Source organism: Marmota monax, unplaced genomic scaffold, assembly GCF_021218885.2.
Source record: "Marmota monax isolate L192 unplaced genomic scaffold, Marmota_monax_Labrador192_F-V1.1 WCK01_AAM20220418_F8-fsc00201, whole genome shotgun sequence".
NCBI classification, from domain to species: Eukaryota; Metazoa; Chordata; class Mammalia; order Rodentia; family Sciuridae; genus Marmota; species Marmota monax.
Window position 1 is genome coordinate 734,190 of NW_026695150.1, and position 23,606 is coordinate 757,795.

Consider the following 23,606-nt stretch of genomic DNA (forward strand, 5'->3'; position numbering starts at 1 on the left):
TGTTGAGTCCACCGAAAACTAAAAAATAAATATTGAAAAAAAAAATTCTCTCTCGCTCTCTCTCTTAAAAAAAAAAAAAAGATGGGTAATTATGGTATGTAGTCCTACTTGATTGCTTGAAAATTCATCATCAATATTTTTCCTCTATAGGAAGAAGACCGAAAACTGTTGGTTGGATTCTTAGAAGATGTAATGACCCTGCTTTCATTATCTCATGCTCCTCTTGATAGCCTGAAGGCTTCTTTTGTGGAACTGGGGTAAAAAAATAAATTGTAGTTTACAGTTTTTTAAAAGGTACATAAAAGAAAGAGATAAAAGATCCAGGTAACTGAGAACTGTTGAGAGCCACAGCCGAAGGGGCCCCAGCAAACTTCCAGCTGCCGGCTGATGATTGGCTCACAGCGGCCCCAGCAACATCTAGCTGATTGGCTCCTCTGCCGTGATGCTCATTGGGCTGTTTCCCTGCCCTTTCAGACCACAGAGCTGCTCATTGGGGGACTTTTTTGGCTCCGCCCACGTGACCCAGCCAATCGGCCTCAAGAGCAGGAGGATTGTAGGAGGTGGAGAGAAGCTTGTGTGGGAGAGAGAGGCTTGTGGAAAGCCGGTGGTGGCAGTTGAGGCTCTGAGGGTTTTTCCTGAGAGGCTGTTTTGTTTGGCGTGTGTGGTTCTAAAAATAAAGTTAGTTTCTTTTGACAAGTGGCTCCTGATTGTGCCCAGCCAGACTGCGGCAGAGAACCAAGCAAGGAAGGGAAGCCCCAGGATGACGGCTAAGGGAAGTCCCACTCTAATAGTTTTAAAGCAGACCAAAGGAGCGCCTACCCATATTGGAACAGGACTAGTTTGAAGAAACAGGGGAGGAGAGGGACTATTATATGTTTCAGGTATTGCAAAAAACAAGTAATAACAGGCTTTTGAAAAAAAAAGACAAGTTAACATTCTCAAATTAGATTTATGGAGTGCAAATTTTGTCTCATTACACAATAATTCTCTTGGTTTTGAGACCTAATTTTTTTGTTATGTTTCATTTATTTAGATATTCTTAATACTTTTTAAAATCAATTCATTGTAGTTTTAAATGGAAAGGGTGCAGATAGGTTTTCTTTGAAGCAATTGGAATAATAAAACAGCAAATTTGAAAAAAATGTAGTATCCCAGAACTGAAAAAGCACCTCAACTAAAAGCCAGCCCCCTAGACTCCTTTTTCCATTATGTTTGATTTGCTTAGTTGTACTCATGATCTCATTATCTGGCTGCTAAAGTAGCTTTGTCTCAGTCTTTACTGAAAACAAGCTTAGCATTTATTAATTATACCATATTATATTTGAATATTTTCATAGCCAACATAGTTCTCCATACAGGTGGTTTTAGTTGATCTTATTTGATCCTACAGCTACAACCATATAACATAAACAGGACATGTATTGCTTCCCCAAGTTTTATAGATGTAGAAACCAAGACTCACAGAGGCTGTAACTTACCCATCTGATTCTTATTAATGCTCTTTCCTGTTTTCTCCTAGAGAAATCTTTCTTTATTTATAATTTTAGTTTTCATTCTATTAAAATGTTAAGGTTTCTGGGCTGGGGTTGTGGCTCAGTGGCAGAGTGCTTTGCCTAGCATGTGTGAGGCACTGGGTTCATTTCTCAGCACCACGTATCAATAAATTAAAAAAAATAATAAAGGTTCATTGAAAACTAAAAAAAAAAAAAAAATTTTTTTTTTAAATGTTAAGGTTTCTGTTGCAATTGCAGATGCTTAGAGAAGCTGAAAGAATGATTTCTGAATGTGGTTTATGGTTTTATTAGATGACTTTATTTTTTAAAGAACCTTAGCTATACAGCAGAATGCCATATGTTCTGCCAATATTTTTATCATTAATATTTTTTATACATAGTGTATTACAGTACATCAGTAAGGCACTGTGGCTTTTAATTTTAACAATGGTAATTTTTTTCCAGTGCGAATCCAGCTTACCATGAGTTGCTGTTAACTGTTTTGTGGTATGGTGTTGTCCATACTTCAGCACTTGTAAGGTGTACTGCTGCTAGAATGTTTGAGGTATGTTAATATGTGTCTCTGTTGATTCCAAGTAGAGGGAGAGGGGGAAAATTTTTTAAAGTGCTTTGTACACCATGTTGATATGTATTTTATGGCATTGAACACTGTCTAGTTGTGTACTGTGTGATGGGGCAGAACTTTAGCTTTGACATATTTTCTAGCCTTATTGGTTCCTTAAATGTTATTCTCAGTTCTAGTTCTCAAATTCTTTTAAATCTTATTTTAATTTCAATCTTATATAAATCTTTCTGATTCTACTTTTCTACTTATTGAAGTAAATGACTAGTTAAATAAACTAAAATAACCTGGGTATCTTTCAAGTTATGGATTCATTAGTAGCATTAAAAAGTCAATTATTACAATTATGGAAATATTTGATTTATTCATTACTTCAACTTGACTATTCCTTCTTCACATGTTTTATCTGGAATAATATCCCTATACATTAACTACCAATAGACTTAAAAAAAAAAAAAAAGGAGATTGTTCACATAATTTACCTTGATTTTATGAAATTGCCATCTACTCAAGTTTGAAAATTGAAATATCTATCTGTTGTACCCATTAGGTAGCAAATTACAACATAGCCAAGTATATTCTTATAGAGAGACATTTTTAGAACTTCAGTCAAGCACTCAAGTTGGTTTAGTCTTTCTTGATGCTTTTGTCTTACCATAGTCGGGCTTCCTGGGTTCAGTTTCCACCTCTGCCACCGGGTGATCTTATAAATTACTTTGGCAAATTTGAACTTCTTCATATCTGAATTTCGTGATCTACACAATGAAGACAGTAATAAAAGTGTTCATCTCAAAGGACCGTTGTTAATATTAAATGAGTTAATGCTTGAAAGCCACTAATACAGTGTCTGGAATATAAGAGCATATAATAAATGTTAACTATCATTATAGTTTTTATATTCACGCTGTTACTTCACAAAATAATATAATAGTGCAGGGAATATGTATTTGCTTATCCAGACTTATCTCTAATGTTCATGGGATTCTTTAAGCATTTATTTCCATAAGAATTAAATATTTTTGAATTTCATAATTTCACCACAATTTAAGACAAATTGCAGTCAAAAGTATAGAATACGGATATACTTAAAATATTTTCCTTCTAAATTTTTTAAGATATACTATTGCCTTCTAAAAATTTTAGGGCTGGGATTGTAGCTTAGTGGCAGAGCACTTGCCTAGCACGTGTGAGCACTTGCCTCAGCAGCACCACATAAAATAAATAAATAAAATAAAAGTATTCTGTTTAAAATAAATAAATAAAATGAATAAGACTTTTAATATATAAATTAGATCCATGACATCTAAAGAAAATCCCATTGTATGAGGAAGTTGAAAATTCTCTATTCATATTATTCCGTCAGTTGTTTTACATATTTGATTAAAAATCTGTAATCCAGGGCTCTTTGTCCAGGTGAATGCTAAAATAACTATTTGGTTTTATGTCTAGTACAAGTTGGTTCTGGTTACAAGGAATTTTGATCTTTCAGCATGCTGAAAGATCATTGTAGAAAAATGAAAGACATTGTAGAAAAGTCTCTCTTCACTCTCATCTTCCCCCTCTAAAGAAAAAAGAAGTAACCTTTTAAATGAAGAGCTGTCTCTTTAATATGTTCCCCTCATAGGATTTTATTCTAAGACCAAAAAAGCTAATTGTTTTTCTTAAACCCTTGCTTTCTAAAATGTATGTAGGCACTATTGAAACATTTATATATAAATATAAATAAAATATTATATATATATATATATTATATAAATAAAAATAATTTAAATAAATAAACTGAAACATCCCTTGTTTTTGTTTTGTTTTTCAGCCTTGTTTCTTATATGTATCTATTGTCTGATCTGTGTCACTACTGGTCTGAAAACTATATCCAAACTTAAGCAGTTTTCAGTGTCTTCTCAGATTGATTATGAACTTCTGAGTCTAGTTTGAGAGACTTTCAAAATTCATTTATGAGGGCTGGGGCTATAGTTCAGTTTTACAGCACTTGCCTTATATGTGTGAGGCACTGGGTTCAATCCTCGGGACCACATAAAAATAAATAAATAAAGGTATTGTGTCCATCCACAACTAAAAAAAAAATATTTAATAAATTCATGATAAAGATTTTACAGGGCATGGTAATACACCTATCAGTAGGAGAAATTAAAGGTCCTTTTTCTTTAGTGATCCTTATTTTAAACAAAATTGTATTAAATACAGTTCATGAGACTTCTTTTGATATTAATGCTTTATAATGAGAGTTATGGCTGATTCCCCTCAAAATGAATTATTTCAAGATGACAACATAAAAGGAGACTTAAAATAACTAAAAAATACGTGAGAGCAAAAACTCTTGAGGAGAAGGTGAAAAATGGATATATCTGGAACCTAGTATAAAGTACTGAAGTCAAACAAGAAATTAGCCTAGTTTTTAGATGGTAAGGCACAAGGGGAAACCTAATCAGTTATATTGTTCTCATTGTTAAATAAGAGTCCATGTCTTACCTTTTTAAAAGGGGAACTTGGCGTCTGGGATTGTGACTTAGTGGTAGAGCGCTCGCCTAGCATGCGCGGGGCCCTGGGTTCAATCCTCAGCACCACATAAAAATAAATGAATGGAATAAAGGTATTGTTTCCAACTACAACTAAAAAAAAATAAATATTAAAAAAAGGGGGAACATACTGTGTGAGTCTTACTGTGATGCATTAGATTTTCTAAATGATGCAGTAAAAAACCTCTTTCATATAAGTGTTTATTGTATCAATCATAAGGAAATCAAGAAGAAGGCATGGACATTAAGTCAGATAAGACAGAATCCATTTTCTAGCTCCACTATTTATTGGCTCTAAATGCCTGGATAAATAACTTCTCCAAGCCTCAATTTCTTCAACTGCTAATATGCTGATAATAATGTACTTGGCTTATATAAAAAGCAAATGGTATATTGCTTGTGAAGTGCATAATAATAATTGATAACTCTTTACTTTCTGATTTTCTAGTTTAAGAAATTGAACTTAATCTCAGAGCAGCACAAAGTTAAACTTGTCCCCTAGATTATCCTCTTTTTTAATATTTTTAGTGGGCACAAAAGCAGATATTTCAAGATATACTTTATGGATTCAAAATCTGAGCTATCTTAGTTATAAGATGATACAGAGAGAAGAAGGTTTTCTTTAACGTATTTGAACTTCCTTCTCCTGTTCCTTTATACATGACATCTATAACTAAGGTAATAACGAAAGTTCCTTTGTTGTTTATTCCTAATCATCTGTGGTTTTATATAAAAATTTCTTCAGAATTTGGAAGTAGATTCTAAAATGAATTCAGTTGGTAAGTGGAAACAAATTATTACAAAATTAAGTATCTTCACATAAAGTGAGGTATGCTCTCATGTGTTGCATAGGGATGTTCACATATGCACATAATGATTTCTGTTATTAAAAATTCCATGGCTTCTTGATCTTCTGTGAGGACTAGTTCCATTATTAGGTGAACAGACTGATTCGCATTTAGGATTAAAAATGCTTACACTCTGAAGTTGAAAAGAGGGTTTCCCTTCTGTATTAACCTCAAATTTAGTAATCTTTATAAAACAATAAATGCATACTGCTCAATATAGTTCTGTTTTGCAAATTAGTGTTATCTAATAAATGAATTATTTTAATATATTCTGATTATGTTTATTTGAAAATTTATTCAAGGTTTTAGAGAAATATAAAACAAAGAACTGTTTAAAAGTTAGCTACCAAACTTTTAAAAATTAATTTCATTTTCCAAATACATCACAAATCATATTGTTGAAGTAGTTATAATAATTAAGTTCTCGTTTGTTTCTTGAATGCAAATTCTTTATCATATAAGTATATTATGTGAAAATCAATAGTCAACGGTCCTTTGAGTTAAATATTGCCATTTTCATATAATAAAACTGAGTTTCAAGAGATAATGTAATATATCTACAACTACAGGCTAACAAATGGAGAACTGGAGTCTGAACCCAGAGCTGATTCTCAAGTATATTACTCTAGGAGTATTATGTTGCATTATGCTCTATACCTCTAAAGAGAAAGCTCTGTGATTTAAAAGGTTGAGAATTTCCCTATGTGTTTTTTAAATTTACTTACTATAGAACAATCATAAGCAGTTTAGTCATGGCTGTTAGACATTCCAGTTTGGTTTAAAAACAGTTCAATTTGTACCGTGTTGGTCATAATTAAACCACACCAGATTTCCTTCGAGAATTTAACCATAACACCTTGTGTGTGTCCTCTAAGTTCAATTTTCTTTTCCTCTTACATTATATTTTAATTGAACATGGAAGTTACATAGACTGTTTGACCAAAAGTACACTGCCATTCAATCAATGATGAAATTTCTTTTCATAGCTGCTAGGCTGTTTAAGCTTTTATTTTCTTGCTAAGCATTCTCTGCCTTTGTAAAGCACTCTAGTAGCTATATTTGCTTAGCTTCTAATTTTGGTTTTGCTTTATGTTTTCTCTCTTTCTCTTGGTTGTCCCTTTCTTCTTCCCGTGACACTGTATTTGCTCTTTCCGTGCATCACCTGTGAATACCCCCTGTGCTGACCAATCAGCTGTTGGTGAAGGGGGTGAATGAAACTCTGGTAGCTCAGAGGGTTGTTCCTGCTCTCATTACACTCTCCAGTGACCCTGAAATGTAAGTGTCATCCCTGACTTTTACGTTCAGCATCCCTTTCAAAAATGTGCCTGTCAGGAAATAGCCATCAGCTTTAGAATTCATTGTAGAAGCTCTTTGAAATAATAATACTGGCTGGGCTTGGTGGCTCAGGCCTATAATCCCAACAACTCAGGCTGAGGTAGGCTGAAGAAGGAGAATTGAAAGTTCAAGGCCAGTCTTTGAAATTTAGTGAAATTGTGTCTCAAAAAAATACTGTTTTTAAAGGCTAGGGGTGTAGATTAGTGGTAGAACACCCCTTGATTTAATTCTCAGTACCACAAAAATAATAATAGTAGTAACATTACTGGATTATGCTTATTTGATTTTTAAGCTTTATCGTGTTACTGTTCATTCATCGTTTTTTTAAAAGTGAACCCTCACAGTAAGACTAATTTGGAGGCCGTGTATTGGCAAAAAAAATATCAGTAGTATTAGTATTCAGTTAACATTTTCAAACATAAAATGTGCTGATGGACTATTTCTTCCAAGCCAAGAAAGGATGCTCTGCTAATCTCACTAACAGGTTGTTACCAGTAAGTGTAGTGGCATGAACCAAAGGCTTAACATTTTAATGTCTCATGTGAGTGACTAAACCAAGAAAGGCCAGTGAGTCTGCCTGCCCATCCTCAGTCACAGCTAACCCAGTTCTCATTCCAGTTTACCAAACCATTTTTTATTGCATGTTGACTGGTTTACAGCTGACTCTTCGAGGCATGAGTGAAGCGTTAGTTGACAAGCGGGTTGCTCCGGCCCTTGTTACCTTGTCCAGTGATCCTGAATTGTGAGTTTCACAGACTGCGACCTTAAGTTATCCTGCCTGTCTTTTTGAGCATTCTTCTTGGTCTGCTTTTTAAAATTTTTAATTTGTCATTGCTAGAGACTAATACAGTATTTTTACCTACTATGATTCACATTTTATTAATACTTACTTTGTATCTCAAAGAAAGTTTCAGTTTCTTTCTTTTTTAATTTCTAACAGCTCTGTCAGGATTGCCACAATTCCAGCTTTTGGCACTATTATGGAAACAGTTATTCAAAGAGAGGTAGGAAATCACCAAAATGTATTTATATATGTGTATCTCATTGAGGTGATGGTGACACATTACCACACGTGTCCCCATTGATAGGGGCAGAAGGATTATACCTTTTATGTTATTTCTTAGTTGTGGGCAGAGGAGTATCTCATATTTGAAAGCAAGATAGCCTAACTTAATAATAGGCATATCCCCATATCCTAAGGAACTAGTCCATATTCCATATGTCCAGTCTTCTCAACTAATTAATTAATTAATAGGCCAACCTCAGATGTTCTGTTTTAAGTCTAACTGGATATTGGAGTTTTGAGTAAGCTTTCAAATCAAGCCTAACTCCAAAGCCTTATATTTTCTAGCCAAACTGTGTAAATTCTTGATTGCAAGTTTGCACAGACTTGAAAATTATTTTACAAGGTAACAGTTGGAACACAAATCTATTTTACAAATGAACAACAGAAAGCACCTGTATTCTGATAACTATGTCATTGATGCTACCAATGTGGTATCATCTTAATACTACATCTGTCACTAGTGATTCAAGAGAATACCAAAGCTTTCCTCCCTAAAGGTGTATTTTGAAAATGTGATTCCATTTCAAGTTTTTTATATTCTGTCTGTAACATTAACTGTAAGACACATCTCAAAATTAGTATCAGAGGTTATTATTTGTTTTCATATTGGACATGTCTTTACACAAATGAAAAGCCCTCTGGATTAGAAAATAAATTACTTGTGGATATAGTCCCTGGTCACTTAAATGTAAATAGTGCTTTTCATTTAATGACATTTTACCAAAAAAAGAAAAATTTAATATAATTTCTTTGTCATAAAGATTAAAATTAAGTAATTTAGTTAGAAACATTTTTAATTTTTCTTGGTGAAGCAACAGAAAAAAAAAAAACATCATTCTGCAACACTTGCAGTCTTGGCAGAATTTCAACATATTCTTAAATCCTAAAATAAAAAATGTCTTAGGGAAATATGAGTAAGATATAAGTCATTAATGACTCATTGCTTTCAGAAGGTGGATGATTGGGTAACTCATACTGTGACTTAAGAGTTATCATTTTGATACAGAATCATAAATTTAACCATCTTTGCCCTAGTTACAGGGTTTTTTCCTTTTGGTTTTACATTTTATCAGGGAATATTTTTATTTTTTTAAAAAAAGAATTAATAAGAATAAAAAATGTGAAAGCTTTTCTGAGCTAAAAGACTACATAAGTATTTTATTATATCCAAATGTCTAATTTCGTGGGGTTATAAATTGTTTGAACTTACTGCTGTAAGCTTTGTTTAGTATGTATATCTTTCATTTTAACAACAGTATTCATTTTTAATATTCTATAAAATGACAATATAATATCCAATTTTAAGTTACTAGAAAGAGTGAAAATGCAGTTGGCTTCTTTCCTGGAAGATCCTCAGTATCAAGACCAACATTCTTTGCATACAGAGATCATAAAAACATTTGGTAGAGTTGGGCCTAATGCAGAACCCAGGTTCCGAGATGAGTGTAAGTTGCATTTTTCTACCTTTTTTCCTGAATTGTCAGATCAAAGCCAGAAGCTTCTCTGAGGATTTGTCACCTGTTAAATAAAGCCTTGACTGCGTTTTATCTTTTGTGTGTTGAAAACTGAACTCAAAACTAGTTATTTATTATGAATCCATTGTGGTAATTTGACATCATAAGGTGCTAATTTATCCATGTTTGAGGAATATAGAAAATTTCAGTACATATTTAGACAGAAAGACATACACATATCCACACATGTGTATATGCATACCATTCAAGTTCTGTTAACTATTAACTGCATGAATGCTTTATTCCACAAAACCCCCACACCCCTATTCCTTACTATATGTTATATTATCATATATTCAGTACATAGTATATATTTGGTATACTATATATCAGTTGCTCTAATACATGTGAAAAGTGACTCTAAACTTCATTATTATAGAATCATTTCTTAATAATAGCTAATTGCAAAATACTGTGCTGCCTTGTGTTTTGAGGGTTTTTATTATTCATAGGGAAATTTTGTATTTCTAGATAAATTTTTTATTTTTGGTTTTAGGTGGATACAACATCTTTATTTTATTTTTATGTGGTGCTGAGGATCAAACCCAGTGCATCAACAATGCTTGATGAGCACTGTACCACTGAGCCACAACCCCAGCCCCTCTAGACGTGATCTTATGAAAGCTATGCATTTCTCCAACTTAGCGTGTTGTCAGCATGACACACCACTTTGTTTTAATGCAGTTTGTTGATCCGCTAAATGATCTGCATGATTATCTGCTAACACATTTTCTCTAGTTTCTCTTTTTTTTTTACTGTGGTCCTCAACCTTTATGACAACAGTTTCTTTTGGTAGCTTCAGTCCATCTAGAAATTATTTCTCAAGACACACATCAGTTATCATTGTTATACTTTAGCCCTTGATTTTAGCAATTTGTCATGATTTAGAAAGGGCCACAGGTTCAACCACTTAATAATCAACTTGGTTTCTAATACAGAGTTGGATTCTCCAGTAAACTAGTTTTTGCAAATCCAGCCTGATATTATTTCTTAACATTTTTAAGATAAGAGTAATCAAAAAGTATTAAGTCAGTATTGAGGCTGCAGGGTCCAAAACATATGTTGAGGGAGGACACCACACTTCAGAAATGGTCTTTTCACTGTGCAAATGTATTCATAGTTAACCAACCAACAGAAAAAGCATTGGTATTTTAGTTTTGCAATAGGGCTAGACCCACATGTGGTAACATCAAATTGACAGATGATTTTAGTAGGAGCTCTGAGGTACTTTGACTTCATTGAGGCTGTAATTACTCTTAGGCAAAGAGAAACTCTTGTCTTCTGGACTAAGGGGATAGTATAAATAGTATTGGGTCTTTAGGTTATACTGTGACACTGAGTTAAAAACCTCTCGAGCATGATCTAACCTTTGTATGTACATTCAAAAGAAAAGCTGTTGATCTTCTATGAAGGATCAGTCTGGATTCCTATACTTTTGTTAGATCATTGGAGTCTTTTTTCTCAGTCATTCTAGGTCTACAGTTATTTCTCAAAGCAAACATAGTGTCTGTATCTTAATGTCTAAAATTTTGAGGAACTTTTAAAAATAATCATACTACTTCATATGACAGATTATTTATAGAGTAGATACATACCTATTATATTTGTAGGATTTGCATAACAAGGAACTTTCTTCTCGTAGTAGCCCTAAATTAACAGTTAAAAATGGGCTTAAGAAAAAAAAAATGAGCTTAAGAGAAGATTTAGGATAGAAATTCCCACTGCTTAGGGCTGGGGCTGGGACTGGGGCTCATCTAGCGCTCATCTAGCGAGGCGCTGGGTTCGATCCTCAGCACCACATAAAAATAAATAAAATAAAGGTATTGTGTCCAACTACAACTAAATATATATATATATATATATATATATATATATATATATATTTAAAAAAAAAAAAAGAAATTCCCACTGCTTTAGTAGGTCTAGTAAACCATTGTCCCTGACATCTCCTTTAACTTATCATATACCTGCAAATACATTTTTATACAACCTTTCACGTTTTGATATAATCAGAATGGTTTTTAAGATAAAAATCTCTCCCCACCTTCACTGGATTTATTGTCCCGTGAAGTGGCTTATTTAACTGTACTCAAGCAACTCCCTTTTGGAGTTTAGAGGAAGAATAGAGAATTTGGGAGTGGTAATGTCTTCCTTGGAGAGTAGCATTTTAGGTACGTAGATTATTTGTCCCTCTACTTCTTAACTAATAGAGGACATTAGTTCTTTCATTAGCCTTTGTTTTTCTAACTTTTAGTTTATCTCGGGAACTTTGGTTCTGATTTTTAAGAACCAGTTGTTTTTTATCTGAAACCCTATGGAGTTAGTTTGTTTTTAGTTATTTTACTTTGTAAGGTTTTCTAAAAATATTCAGTGATATCCTGGAAATTTGCTAGAGGGTCAATTTTCCATTACAAATTAGTTTTTTTTCTTGGTTCCTTATTTCACATCTGAGCACATTTATTTAAAAAGAGGAAAAGATTTCCTTTACTTTTACTGCCAGATCTACCCTAGAATATTTTTTGAAAGTTTTCTGCAATATAGTTTTATAAATTCTCCTGTTGATTTATCTTTATTTTAGTTGTGATTTTTAAATCTTTGTCCAATCTGCCCTGAAGAAGACAACTTTACAGTTGTTTTATGTTATGTATTTCCTATTCTTTTTCCCTGTGAAGATTAATTTTAGAATTATGCTCACCTAGGCTACTAAACCTTTTCTTAGTCTTTAGTATCCTACTGCTTTTAACCATTTAAATCCATCTGATGTATTAAAATTAAGTAATTAGAACAGATGAGGTTGCCCAGGATAATACAAGTACAGTGAAATCTTGGATTCTATAGTACATTTTTATGTTCCTGAGAATTAAGAGGATCCTTATGTAAAGCCTTTAACTGCCTCTACTTTAAAGTTTAAATTAACTTCTGTAGATTTATCTTTTAGTCAAGCATTTTTAAGGAATATTATACAGTATGATCATTGTATTTTTTTAGAAAAACTGAGGAAAGGTCAAAGACGTAGGAACAATAAAAGGGCTATGCATGATTAGATCAAATGGCAAGAAAGGTAAGTTTCAGAAGGTTGGGTTAGAAGTGAACTATAGCCTTTGGGAGAACCTAAGCCATCTCTCCTAAGAATCCTAGTTTTAGTGGGAAATGGTATTCAGAAAACACAGTCTTGGGCACTAGGGATTGCTCATTGCAACTGCATAGGTTATTGTTTCTTCAGTCATTGCTTTTACTTTATTTTTTTTTAATTTTTAGTTGTAGATGGACATAATACGTTTATTTTATTTATTTTTATGTGGTGCTGAGGATTGAACCCAGGGCCTTACGTACTAGGCAATCACTCTACCGCTGAGCTACAACCCCAGCCCTCCCCACCATTGCTTTTACTTTAGTAGTAGGCTATCTGTATTTATGAAGCTTTACATTATTCTATAAGGGTATTGAACCCTCAGAACTTAAAAATTCAGGCACCAGTGCCATTTGACATTATTTTTTATGAAGCATTTTAGAAACTAAAGGTAATAATATTATTAGGGAGTAAAATAACATTATTAAAAAAATTGTGAGTTATTGAGAAAATAATTAGTGTATTATAACAATAATAATATTTTTATTAAAAAGCTTGTTTGTAAGGACAAATAACACAAGATATAAGTTGTTCATATTTGTATGTGTGTGTGTGTGTTTCTTTTTTCAAAATTGGGAAAATGAATTACAGTGAGCCAAAATCACCCATATGCATCCCCATAACTAGTTAATAATTACAGTAGTAAATAATCTATTTCTCCCAAATCCCAGATCACTTTTTGTTTTGAAAAACATACTTTCTTCCTAGTAAGAAAAAAAAAGCATAGAATGTTGATAATCTTTTGAAAGCATCAAGCAGTAAATAGAATTTTAGAAATTAAAACGGTAAATCTTTTATAAAGTATGAGGGTTTCATATGCGTGTTTGGGATAAAAATGTAACAATTTCTTTTTTCTTTTCAGTCGTTATACCACATTTGCATAAGTTAGCCTTGGTGAACAACTTACAAATTGTGGATTCTAAAAGACTGGACATTGCTACCCATCTTTTTGAAGCCTACAGTGCACTTTCATGTTGTTGTATCCTTGCTTTATCAAAGTATATCTACCTTTTTGTAACCAATTTTACAATGAACCTTAGTTTCAACTTATAAATATGTAGAAAATTGAAATTTTTATTTTCCTTTGTCCGCTTCTTTTTTACAGTTGTTTTATAATTTTAAAAATAACTTAAAATTCTGTTTATATTTCTACCTTTTTAAAATAATAAGTTTCTTAGACCGAATTTTATTATGTTAATCAGCTGTGTAACAGAGCAAAAAATAAAGCCAGAATGAATTATAGTCGAGAGACTTCCATTTATCAAAAGACTGCCTTATATATGTCCTGGCAGTTAAGTTTTTCAGTGAATATTTAATTGTTGGTATCCGGTGAATTTCTCTTACAGAGGTATCACTCATTGGAAAAGTACAGGGACAACTAGGAGAAAACTTAGATCATATAAGCCCACATCAACTCTATATTGTAAATAAAGAAGCAAAGGCTTAAAGATGATAGTGACTTATTCTGTTTTTATAGTTAAAAGCAAAACTGTGACCTGAACAAAGAACTTTAGTCATTCTCCCCCAACTCGCATTAAATATTCTCTTTACTATCCTATGCCTAGTAAAATAAAAACTAAGAGGAAGTAAAGACGGGCAAAATGAATACCAACTTCCTGGCTCTTATTGAAAGGCAGAAGAGTTCAAAAAAGGAAATAAGAGACTGAAAAAAGATTGGAATGTTGAATATTCAAATAGAATAAATCTGCACACTAGACACAGAATCAGAGAATTATGATATAGAGGAATCGGAAAAATGATAAGAGGTTCCTGGAAAAAACAGCAAAAAGGAAGAGTTTCAGGTTTATGATTTCTGATACTGAGTATATAATGTTCTTAGATTTTTACATTTTTCCCAATTGTTTACACATGGTTGCTTGTTACTATTGGTGCATTTGAATTTATATAAAATAGTGAGATTCATTGTGAAATATTGTACAGCATTTAATAACAAAGTAAGCAGGTACTTTTAAATAAGATAAATGCACAACATTATTGGCACTGGATTTTTGACCAGAAAGTATCGTGGGAGATTGTTTTTACTCAGAATAAAACAGAAAAAGTAGAAAAATAGAGCTGTCTATTAAGGAGCTGCATGTCCTTTTGAAACTATTAAAACTTTTAGATAATTGGATTCATTATTGAGTGTATTTTATTTTTGGAATCTACTACAAATTACCAAATCATATGGATGATATAAACCATGTTCTTTGGAATATAGATTATGAAGTGGGCATAAGTACCCTGTTTCAGTAATATTGTACCTCAATTATGTGTGTCATCTGTAAATTTAATTCTACTAAAAGGAGAACTTACTATCATTCCTGATTTATCTTTTTGGCTCTTTAAACTTAGAGAAAATAGAGGAAGCAAAAAGAGGAACTGATATTCTGAATTAGCAAGGAAGAATTTTTTAACAATGGAGAAGTGACAGGATCCCTGCAAGAAAGTAGTAATAACACGTCAGAGTTTTATCACAAAAGAAGGAAAATATTGTTTCATTCATTAGACTTAAGCAGAACTCATGTATAATATTAGTAGAGAGTTTCTAAAGGAATGTGCCAAAAAGAAAATGATCAAAAAGATCAAAATTTTTATCTTTATAAAATCCAAAAATCAAAATTTTTATCTTTATAAAACAAAATTTTCCAAGTGGGAAAGACATTGGTTTCTGAAAAGCATAGAAATCTATATAGAAAAATATTATCATGCATTTCAATACACAGATTGTTCCAAAAATAAACACAATAAAAAGTTTTTATAGCAATATGGTATAAGAAAGAACCATCCTAACAATAGTGCTTAAGAAGTCATGTTTAGGAAAAGCTAGAAGGAATTTAGAAATGTTTAACCTGGAGAAGGGATAGCTTGAGGATAGAAAGATATTTTGACAATTGCAAGTACCTAAAGATTAGAAGGAAGGGTAGGTACTGTATAGCTAAAGGTACAGAGCTAACACTAAACAAGCTGAGGTTCCAGAGAGACCAGTTTTGTTTATGGGGAAAACTTTATAATTGGTCTATCTAAAACTGCAGTGATCTCGCTTATTAAATTATAAATATGCTATCATTATGAACAATTAGAACCCTTTTGACCATCATTCATCAATGAGGTAGAGGCTATTTCAAACATGAGTAAATGATCTGTGTATTTGCAGAGCTTGAAAGACTGTGATTCTTTGGGGAAAAGGTGAACTGAAAGGAGGAAAGTATCTTTCCTCTTTTCTCTAAATAAAGCCATCTTAAGCTTCTCAATCCATGCCCATATTTCTGACATCACAGGCTGCTAATCCAAAGGTCACTCACAGCTTTATCTTGGTGGTACTTTCCCTATATCTAGAGAAGAAAACTACATAATCATTAGGTTGCAGCCCTCTGTATTCATATTTTTAGTGACTATTGAATTTATAAGCCACTAATTATAGGAGCTTTGTGCACAATTTTTATTTAAAACTGTATTTTCAAGGAAATATTTATATATTATGCTGATTTTTCTTGATATTTTTTATTAAAATTATTTTAAATTTATTATAATTTATAAAAATTTTATTTTAATTTTTTTCAAAAATAATTAAGCCATCTTTCTAAGGAAATTTATTTAGTGTCATTTTTTTACTTTAATATGGTATAATCTTTTTAAAGAACTAATTTAAATAGATAACAGCTAGAATAAGGTAAGAATGTGCCAGAATTGATGTGAATGAACAAGATGAATTATTTTCTTGACAAATATGTCTGCTTTCCTGATTCTTTAGAATGTCAAGATAATCAACAGAAATTAAGATGAGCAGGAACTATAAGTAATACTAAACTGATAGCAAAATCTCTTATTACCTCAAAACTCTGTTATCCAAGTCTATCAGAACCAATAGAAGGTCAGTTCAACAGGATGATTAAAATAAGAAACCAGGAAAATGATATAAACCTTAGATAACTTATTTTAACTTAAAAATATACTTGTATTTTTATTAATCTTGATATAAAACTGAGGCATCTCTTTTGTGGGAATCATTATAGTTAAATATCTTTCTTAGATAAACCACATCCATGGTGCATTTGTGTATAATTTTAAGATTAAGGTTCTCTTAACAGGATCCAGAAACATTTCTGATACTGAGTATATAATGTTCTTAGATTTTTACATTTTTCCCAATTGTTTATACATGGTTGCTTGTTACTGTTGGTGAATTTGAATTTATATAAAATAGTGGGATTCAGTGTGAAATATTATACAACACTTAATAACAATGCTTTAAGCAGTTTGCCCTTTTTTTCCAAAACTTTCAACTTAATTGTCATAGAAACATTGATTTTCTTTTCATACTCATTTAAATCTGATTAAGTTTCATGATTTAATTGTCATCCTTTTTTCACACATTTACATAGCATATTATTGAATTATGGTATACCAGAATGAATGCCACTAGCATGAATAGATTGTGAGAATAAACACAGTAACCTGCTCCAAATAAAGAATCATACAGGACTGTTTACTTACGCTGAGCATCAATAGAACATAGTCCTCCTTTCAGAGGGCTTCTTTATATATAACCTCTACTGTTTGGTTGAACATTTGGTTTATTAAATTTTTCTTAACTACCTTCTCTCAAGTCATTTCAGAGGATTTAATGGTAAATCATTTTTTACCTGGCCTCAGGTGTTTACGCACTGACATGGAACATCTCTCTCCAGAACATGAGGTAAGCCACTGTGATTATCACTGTTATCACTGTGATAACACTGTTATTATTTGATATGTTTCAATATCTCCAATATGTTTCAATATCTCCTGTGCAAGCTTTCATTACTCTTTATGTAAGGCTTGATTGTGATATGTTGTGTTTAATTTTTTTTTAATTTAGCTCAGTGTTATTATTTGATTTATTTACTAGTTGTGATATTTCAAGCAACTGCTTTAACATCTTGAAGCCTCTGCTTAATTCTGTGAAGTAGATATAACATGCTCACCTTCATTTTAATTAATAAGAATTTAATAAGATTTACATGGGTGAAATGTTTTATAACTATAAAATGTTAATTATCTCTATCAACTTTCTTAAAAGCCAAGTTTCTATTTTCTATCTCCATTTCCTCATAACTCTTTCATTTCTTGCTCTTTGCCTCCTGCTTCCTCTATCATTTGTATCCTCAAGCTATTTTTCTGCCAGTTTTTCCTATTATGTTTGACTTTTTTTCTCCTAAGTGAAACAAAAACTTCCCTTCGTTGTTTCCCATATCTCTTTTTCTTCTCAGTGTCTATACCCACTCTTTTCAGCTTTCACACTGTCTATTGGTACATATGCCTACTTGCAAATCAGTTCCTTAATACATCTTTTTTTTGTTCAAATACTAAGAAGCATTGAGTTTATTTACATCTATGAATTTTTTTTAAATTAGAAACAAACTCAACAAAAGACTTGTTCTTCAGTAATATTAACTTTTAAATTATTTTTTCATGTCTTTATACATGTAGTATTTTTTTGCATTAAAATTCTTATTACACATATATACCACAATTTTTCATATCATGTTTGTATATAAAGTAGGTTGACACCCAGTTTGTGTCTTCATACGTGTACTTTGGATAATGATGTTCATCACATTTAATTCAGCTTCTTGCCGGTCTTCAAAACATTCCTTTATCTCCTTCAAGTTTTTGCTTAAATCTCAACTTTACCTCAGTGCCTACCCTGAACTAAAGAAACCTAAAAAAAATAAATACTAAGTGATTGAGATTTGGGAGTGGGATACGCAAGGAATGCTGGGGAATTGACTCGGGGCCTTGCACTATACCCAGCCCCCAGATTGAGATCTTTTAAAATTGTTCCTGTATTTAGTCTAAGGACCTAATATGAATCCTTTAACAAAGTAAAACTGCCATATTTTTAAAATTTTAATCAATGTGTTAGTTTATGAGATACTCAAAATTTAGTTAAAACTTTAGATAAAACCATCGTGTTGTGCTCTTCACTAAAGTAATTTTTCTCAATCAGGTTATTTTAAGTTCTATGATAAAAGAATGTGAACAAAAAGTAGAAAACAAGACTGTCCAAGAGCCTCAAGGGTAAGACATTTTTTCTTTAAGGCTTCATATTTACCTTAATTTTTCTATCTAAATATTGTTTATAATGTTTCATGTTGTATTATTTTGTAGTCATTTATTTAGAAGACAAGAAAATTATTCAGTTCAGCTGTTCTTTCAATGCTAGTCCATAAACCATCTCATCAGAAGTATCCCGGGAATTTAAAACTCGGATCTTGTCCTCATGCTTTGTACCTTCCTCTCAATATTGTGATTCACCCTAGGAATCTTTACATTTAACAGTCTCCAAAGAGATTTTGCTGTGGAGCTGGATCAGGAACTCACTGATCAAAACAATATCTAGAAATTTGTGTCAGAAATTTGTGAGCTAGGTGGCACATGCCTATAATCTCAGCTGCTTGGAAAGCTGAGAAAGGAGAATCATGAGGTTAAAACCAGCCTCAGCAATGGCAAAGCCCTAAGCAACTCAGATCCTGTCTCTAATAAAATACAAAATAGGGCTGGGGCTGTGGTTCAGTGGTCAAATGCCCCTGAGTTCAATCCCCAGTATCAAAAAAAAAAAAAAAAAAAAAAAAAGAATTGTGTCAGAAGTTGAAAGATATAGCTGTTTGCTGCATAAACAATTGTAAATTTGGGAATGTCATAGCCAAACTAATGCTTCTAAACAAGCTAATTAGAATTCAGAGAGTCAATGAAATTAAAATGTGACAAGCCAGGCAAGGCTAGGTGGCCATTACCTATAATACCAACTACTCTGGAGACTAATGGAGTTAGAGACCAAGTCAGGCAACTTAGTGAGACCCTGTGTAAAAATAAAATAAAAAGTCTGGAAATATAAATTAGTGGTAGAATGCTTGCCTAGCATGCATGAGGCCCTGAGTTCAATCCCCAGTACTGCGGGAACAAAAAATAGTGAACACAGATGAGGAAGAGTAATTAATGTTAGGCATTCAGAAAAGGAATAATTTATAAATAGACTTTGTGTACTTTAATTCTTATTGAAGTAATCTTCAGTGATTAATTTTAAATGGATTTAAACATTAAAAAAAAAAAAAAAAAACCTCAGAGTGTTTTCTTTAAGTGTAACTATTAGGAGTACGTTTCATCCTAGCTACTCTTTCATACACAGAGTCTCTTAGTCTTTGATGTAACAGAACCTTTTTTTTTTTTTTAATTAAGCTTACTAGGATAAAAGGAGCTCTTCTTCATACATACCTGCTATTTCAGCAGTGGAGGATTCAAACAATAAGAAGAGCTAACTAGGCACAGTGGCACATGCCTGTAGTCCTAGCAACTCAAGAGGCTAAGGCAAGAGTGTTGCAAGTTTGAGGCCAACCTCAGCAACTTAGACCCTGTTTCAAAATTATAAAATAAATTTTAAAAGACTAGGAATGTAGCTAAGTGCTAAAGCAGTCCTGGATTTGATCTCCAGTACCCAAAAATAATAAAACAATAGTAATGTAATGAAACAAAGATTTCTGATCTAAACAAAATCTCCAAAATAAACACCAAAACAAATACTTACATTTATTTATTATATGTTAAATATCAAGATTATTTGGTGTCTTCAGATTATTGTTTTAAAACGTGAAAATTTTTGGAACAAAATTCATTTTAAATGAAATTTCATGGATCTACATGTAGGAATTAAAATAGAGAAAAATATCTTTGCAAAAGATTGCTTTTTCTATATGTGACCCTTCTTTTAAAATTTTTTTTTTAAAAAGCTTTACTTGTGTAATCATGTTTTTTCATGTCATTCAGATCATCTGTATTGTTACTGATTTTTAGAGAATTTCAAATAAACACAAGAATGAATTCCCATGTTTTAATCACCCAGCTTCAACTCAGTTTTATTCCACTATTATACCATTTACTTCCCTTTCCTATATATACAGTGCTATTTATCTTTAAAAGATAACAAGTATTTTGGGGGCTGGAGTTATAGCTCAGTGGAAGAGCACTTGTAGCATGTATGAGGCACTGGGTTCAATTCTCAACACCACATATAAATAAACAAAATGAAAAAGTTCCATCGACAACTAAAAAATACTTCTTTTTAAAAAAGGTAAGGAGGGGGCTGGGGTTGTGGCTCAGCGGTAGAGCACTCGCCTAACACAGGCGAGGCCCTGGGCTCAATCCCCAACACCACATAAAAATAAATAAATAAAGATATTGTGTCCAACTACAACTAAAAAATAAATATTTTTAAAAATCCCAGCCTCTCAGGAGGTAACAAGTATTTTTTAAAAACATAAGCAATAACAATAACTCCTTAATGTTGTCGATTCTTTTGTCCCCATTTAAATTTTGAATTTTTTCATGAATATTATCTGATTTGTTATTTAATGTTTTTATTATAGTTTGTTCTTTGAGTCAAGATCCAGATAAGTTCTGTACATTATATCTGGCTGATATGTTAAGTCTCTTACTCCATAGATACAAGGTTCCACTCCTCTTTTATTCTTCATAAAATTTGCTTGTAAAAGAAACTGGGTCATTTGTCCTTGAGAGTTTTTCACAGTTTGAATTTTGCTGACTACATTTCCCTTATATTGTTTAACATGTACTTCTGTATTTCCTGTAAATTTGGTAGTTGGGTCTAGATCTAGAGACTTAATCAGATTCGGGGTGTCTTTGTTTCTTTGGGCAAGACTACTTCATAAGAGGTGGTGTTTTTTCCTCATAAGGCAGATAATGTCTGCTTCTTTCCTTTTTTGGTGATGTTAACAAGCTGTTAGTGACTAAAACCTAGTTCCACTAATTCATTACAGGTTACAAAATACAATACTCTCTAATTCTATCGTTTCTATATCCTTTATGAGCCAGAATACTTCAGAAAAGAAAATTTTTACCCCGTATGTACTACCGTGACTCAGTGTATATTGTTTGCATAGTAAAGATAAAATAAATGTTTGGGTTTTTTTTTTAACCAATTTTCAAAAAAACTGATTCACTCTCTGGTGAACACCACATAGTTGTTTTTAAATATCATTATGAACTCATATATTTAAATATAGTTGTTATTCATTGCATCGAATTATTCTAATTGAATCACAAATTATCCCATCTTTAGCCAATTTGAGCCCTTTCAAGTTGACATGTTAGTCCTGTTGACATGGCCCTTCTTCGCAATCTGGTATGACAATATCATAAACATACTTTGAGAGTAAGGGTCAGAAAGTAATACTGTTACAACTTTGTATATAAATTGTTCCAAGTAATTTTTTAAAAAAAGTTTTTTCATCATTAAGATTTATAAAACTGCCAGGCATTGTAGTACATTCCTATAATCCCAGCCGCTCAGGAGGTTGAAGCAGGAGGATCTGGAGTTCAAAGCCATTTTCAGCAAAAGCAAGGTGCTAAGCAACTCAGTGAAACCCTGTCTCTAAATAAAATACAAAATAGGACTAGGGGTGTGACTCTGTGGTTGAGTACCCCTGAGTTCAATCCCCGGTATCCCCCCCAAAAAAGCTTAATGACATGGATCTGTTGTTGTTGTTGTTGTTGTTGTTGTTGTTGTACTCTAAAAGTGTGTTTTGAAATATTTTGTACTTGGTAAGAGAGTTTTCTATAAACACCAAATGAAGTAGGAAAAATATTATATGTTAATCTTTAACTTAACTCATTTTGTAACAAAAACAAATGTGTGAAAACATTAACCATATTATCAGTCAGTAGATATACAAGAGAGAAACAATAGAATTTGGGCATGAGTCCTTCTATCAGGAAGCTCACAGTCCTATAGTTAATCAAGACATTTACATAATTTTAGCAGAACAGAGACTTAAAAATACCAAATAAATAATACAGGAAGTATACACTGAAGAAATGAGAGGAAATCTGATACAGTTTTTCATGTGCAAAAATTTCTTCATTTTGGGCAGTGTACTCAGGATTGGAGATAAATAAATAAAAATAAGTAGATAGCTTTGCCCTTCAGTAACTTATTTTAGAGCAAGCCTAGACAAGATATGGAAATGGCATTGTGGTCCCTATTGTAAGTAATATAATAAATCCATGATGAAATTATACTGGTTATGTAAGTAAGGAAATGGTCTTAACTACCAAGGACAGCCAAGAGAGGTTCAGTGGAAGGCTTTGGGAGCCTCAGCTCTACCATACCTGTGCTCCCTCAGATCTTCACACAGAGAAGTCCATCTGCTAGGAATATTCTTACTCTGTCTTAGCTACTTCCTATTGATCCTTCAGGCCAAAGCTTAGATGTCACCTCTTCAAGGAAGTCTTCCTTCACTATCTCCTCCTCTGAAGTCTATTATAGATCAAAAATTCAAGAGGAAAACCTTGAACGGTAAAGAGAACTGCTTCTAAGTTCTAAGTGAGAATTGGGGCAGATAAATGTCGCGTTCCTCACAACTAAAACACTCAAGGTCACTCCAGGTGAACTGGGCTGCACGAAATAACCACACAAGAGACAGAGATTCCTTTTTCTTTGGGGTCCTGTGACAGCTCCTCTGACTTCAAGGGTCCGCAGAAAGAGTGCGTGCTGAACCCTTTTATTGAGGAGAAGCCATTCAAATGAGGCAAGGGGTCAAGTTTCAGGGGATTGAGTCTAGCTTCGAGATGTCTGCTGTCAGTAGGTTGACTGACATCCAGGAAGGCCACACCCAAAGGCAGAGCAAGAGAAGGGGACACACAAAGGGCGTTTCCATGGAACATTCTATCCCAAATAGGGCAAAGGGGTAATTTCACAAAGGAACTGGTGAGCGTAGCTCAGTCCATGGGGCGACACACCTACATCTGAAGACGAGTCCTCAAACTTCCAGGACCGGGGCAATGTCCAGGTCACTATGAGATGTAGTGACGGTCAAAGCCTCTCCGCTCAGGGAAGGAGAATGCGAATCATTCAGAGTGACTACCTCCCACAGATATATGCTCTGATATTTGCTGTGACCCAGTAGGATAGCATTAAATTAATTGATTGTGATAAACATTTTTCCCCAAGAAATAGAATCAAATAGAAAATAAAGAGTATGTCTATTTTACTTAGTAAGGATGAGTATTTCTTTATAGATACAGTAGGTATCTCTTACTGGG

General features: G+C 32.8%; 1 protein-coding gene across 6 annotated transcripts in view; it reads left to right on the forward strand.

The window, feature by feature from the left end:
- Window positions 1-23,606, forward strand: part of Relch (RAB11 binding and LisH domain, coiled-coil and HEAT repeat containing) — a 99,999-nt gene that overhangs the window by 72,821 nt on the left and 3,572 nt on the right. For 3 of the 6 annotated variants that reach the window (XM_046428188.2, XM_058573860.1, XM_058573861.1), the window contains 8 exons: window positions 151-257; window positions 1,959-2,058; window positions 6,654-6,736; window positions 7,737-7,800; window positions 9,169-9,307; window positions 13,369-13,485; window positions 17,117-17,205; window positions 18,499-18,569. In XM_046428188.2, the coding sequence (XP_046284144.1) occupies window positions 151-257; window positions 1,959-2,058; window positions 6,654-6,736; window positions 7,737-7,800; window positions 9,169-9,307; window positions 13,369-13,485; window positions 17,117-17,205; window positions 18,499-18,569 (770 nt within the window). Of the gene's footprint in view, window positions 1-150; window positions 258-1,958; window positions 2,059-3,889; window positions 5,732-6,653; window positions 6,737-7,455; window positions 7,539-7,736; window positions 7,801-9,168; window positions 9,308-13,368; window positions 13,486-17,116; window positions 17,206-18,498; window positions 18,570-23,606 lie in introns of those variants that run through there. The other 3 variants (XM_046428187.2, XR_006848150.2, XM_046428190.2) reach the window with 3 other exon arrangements.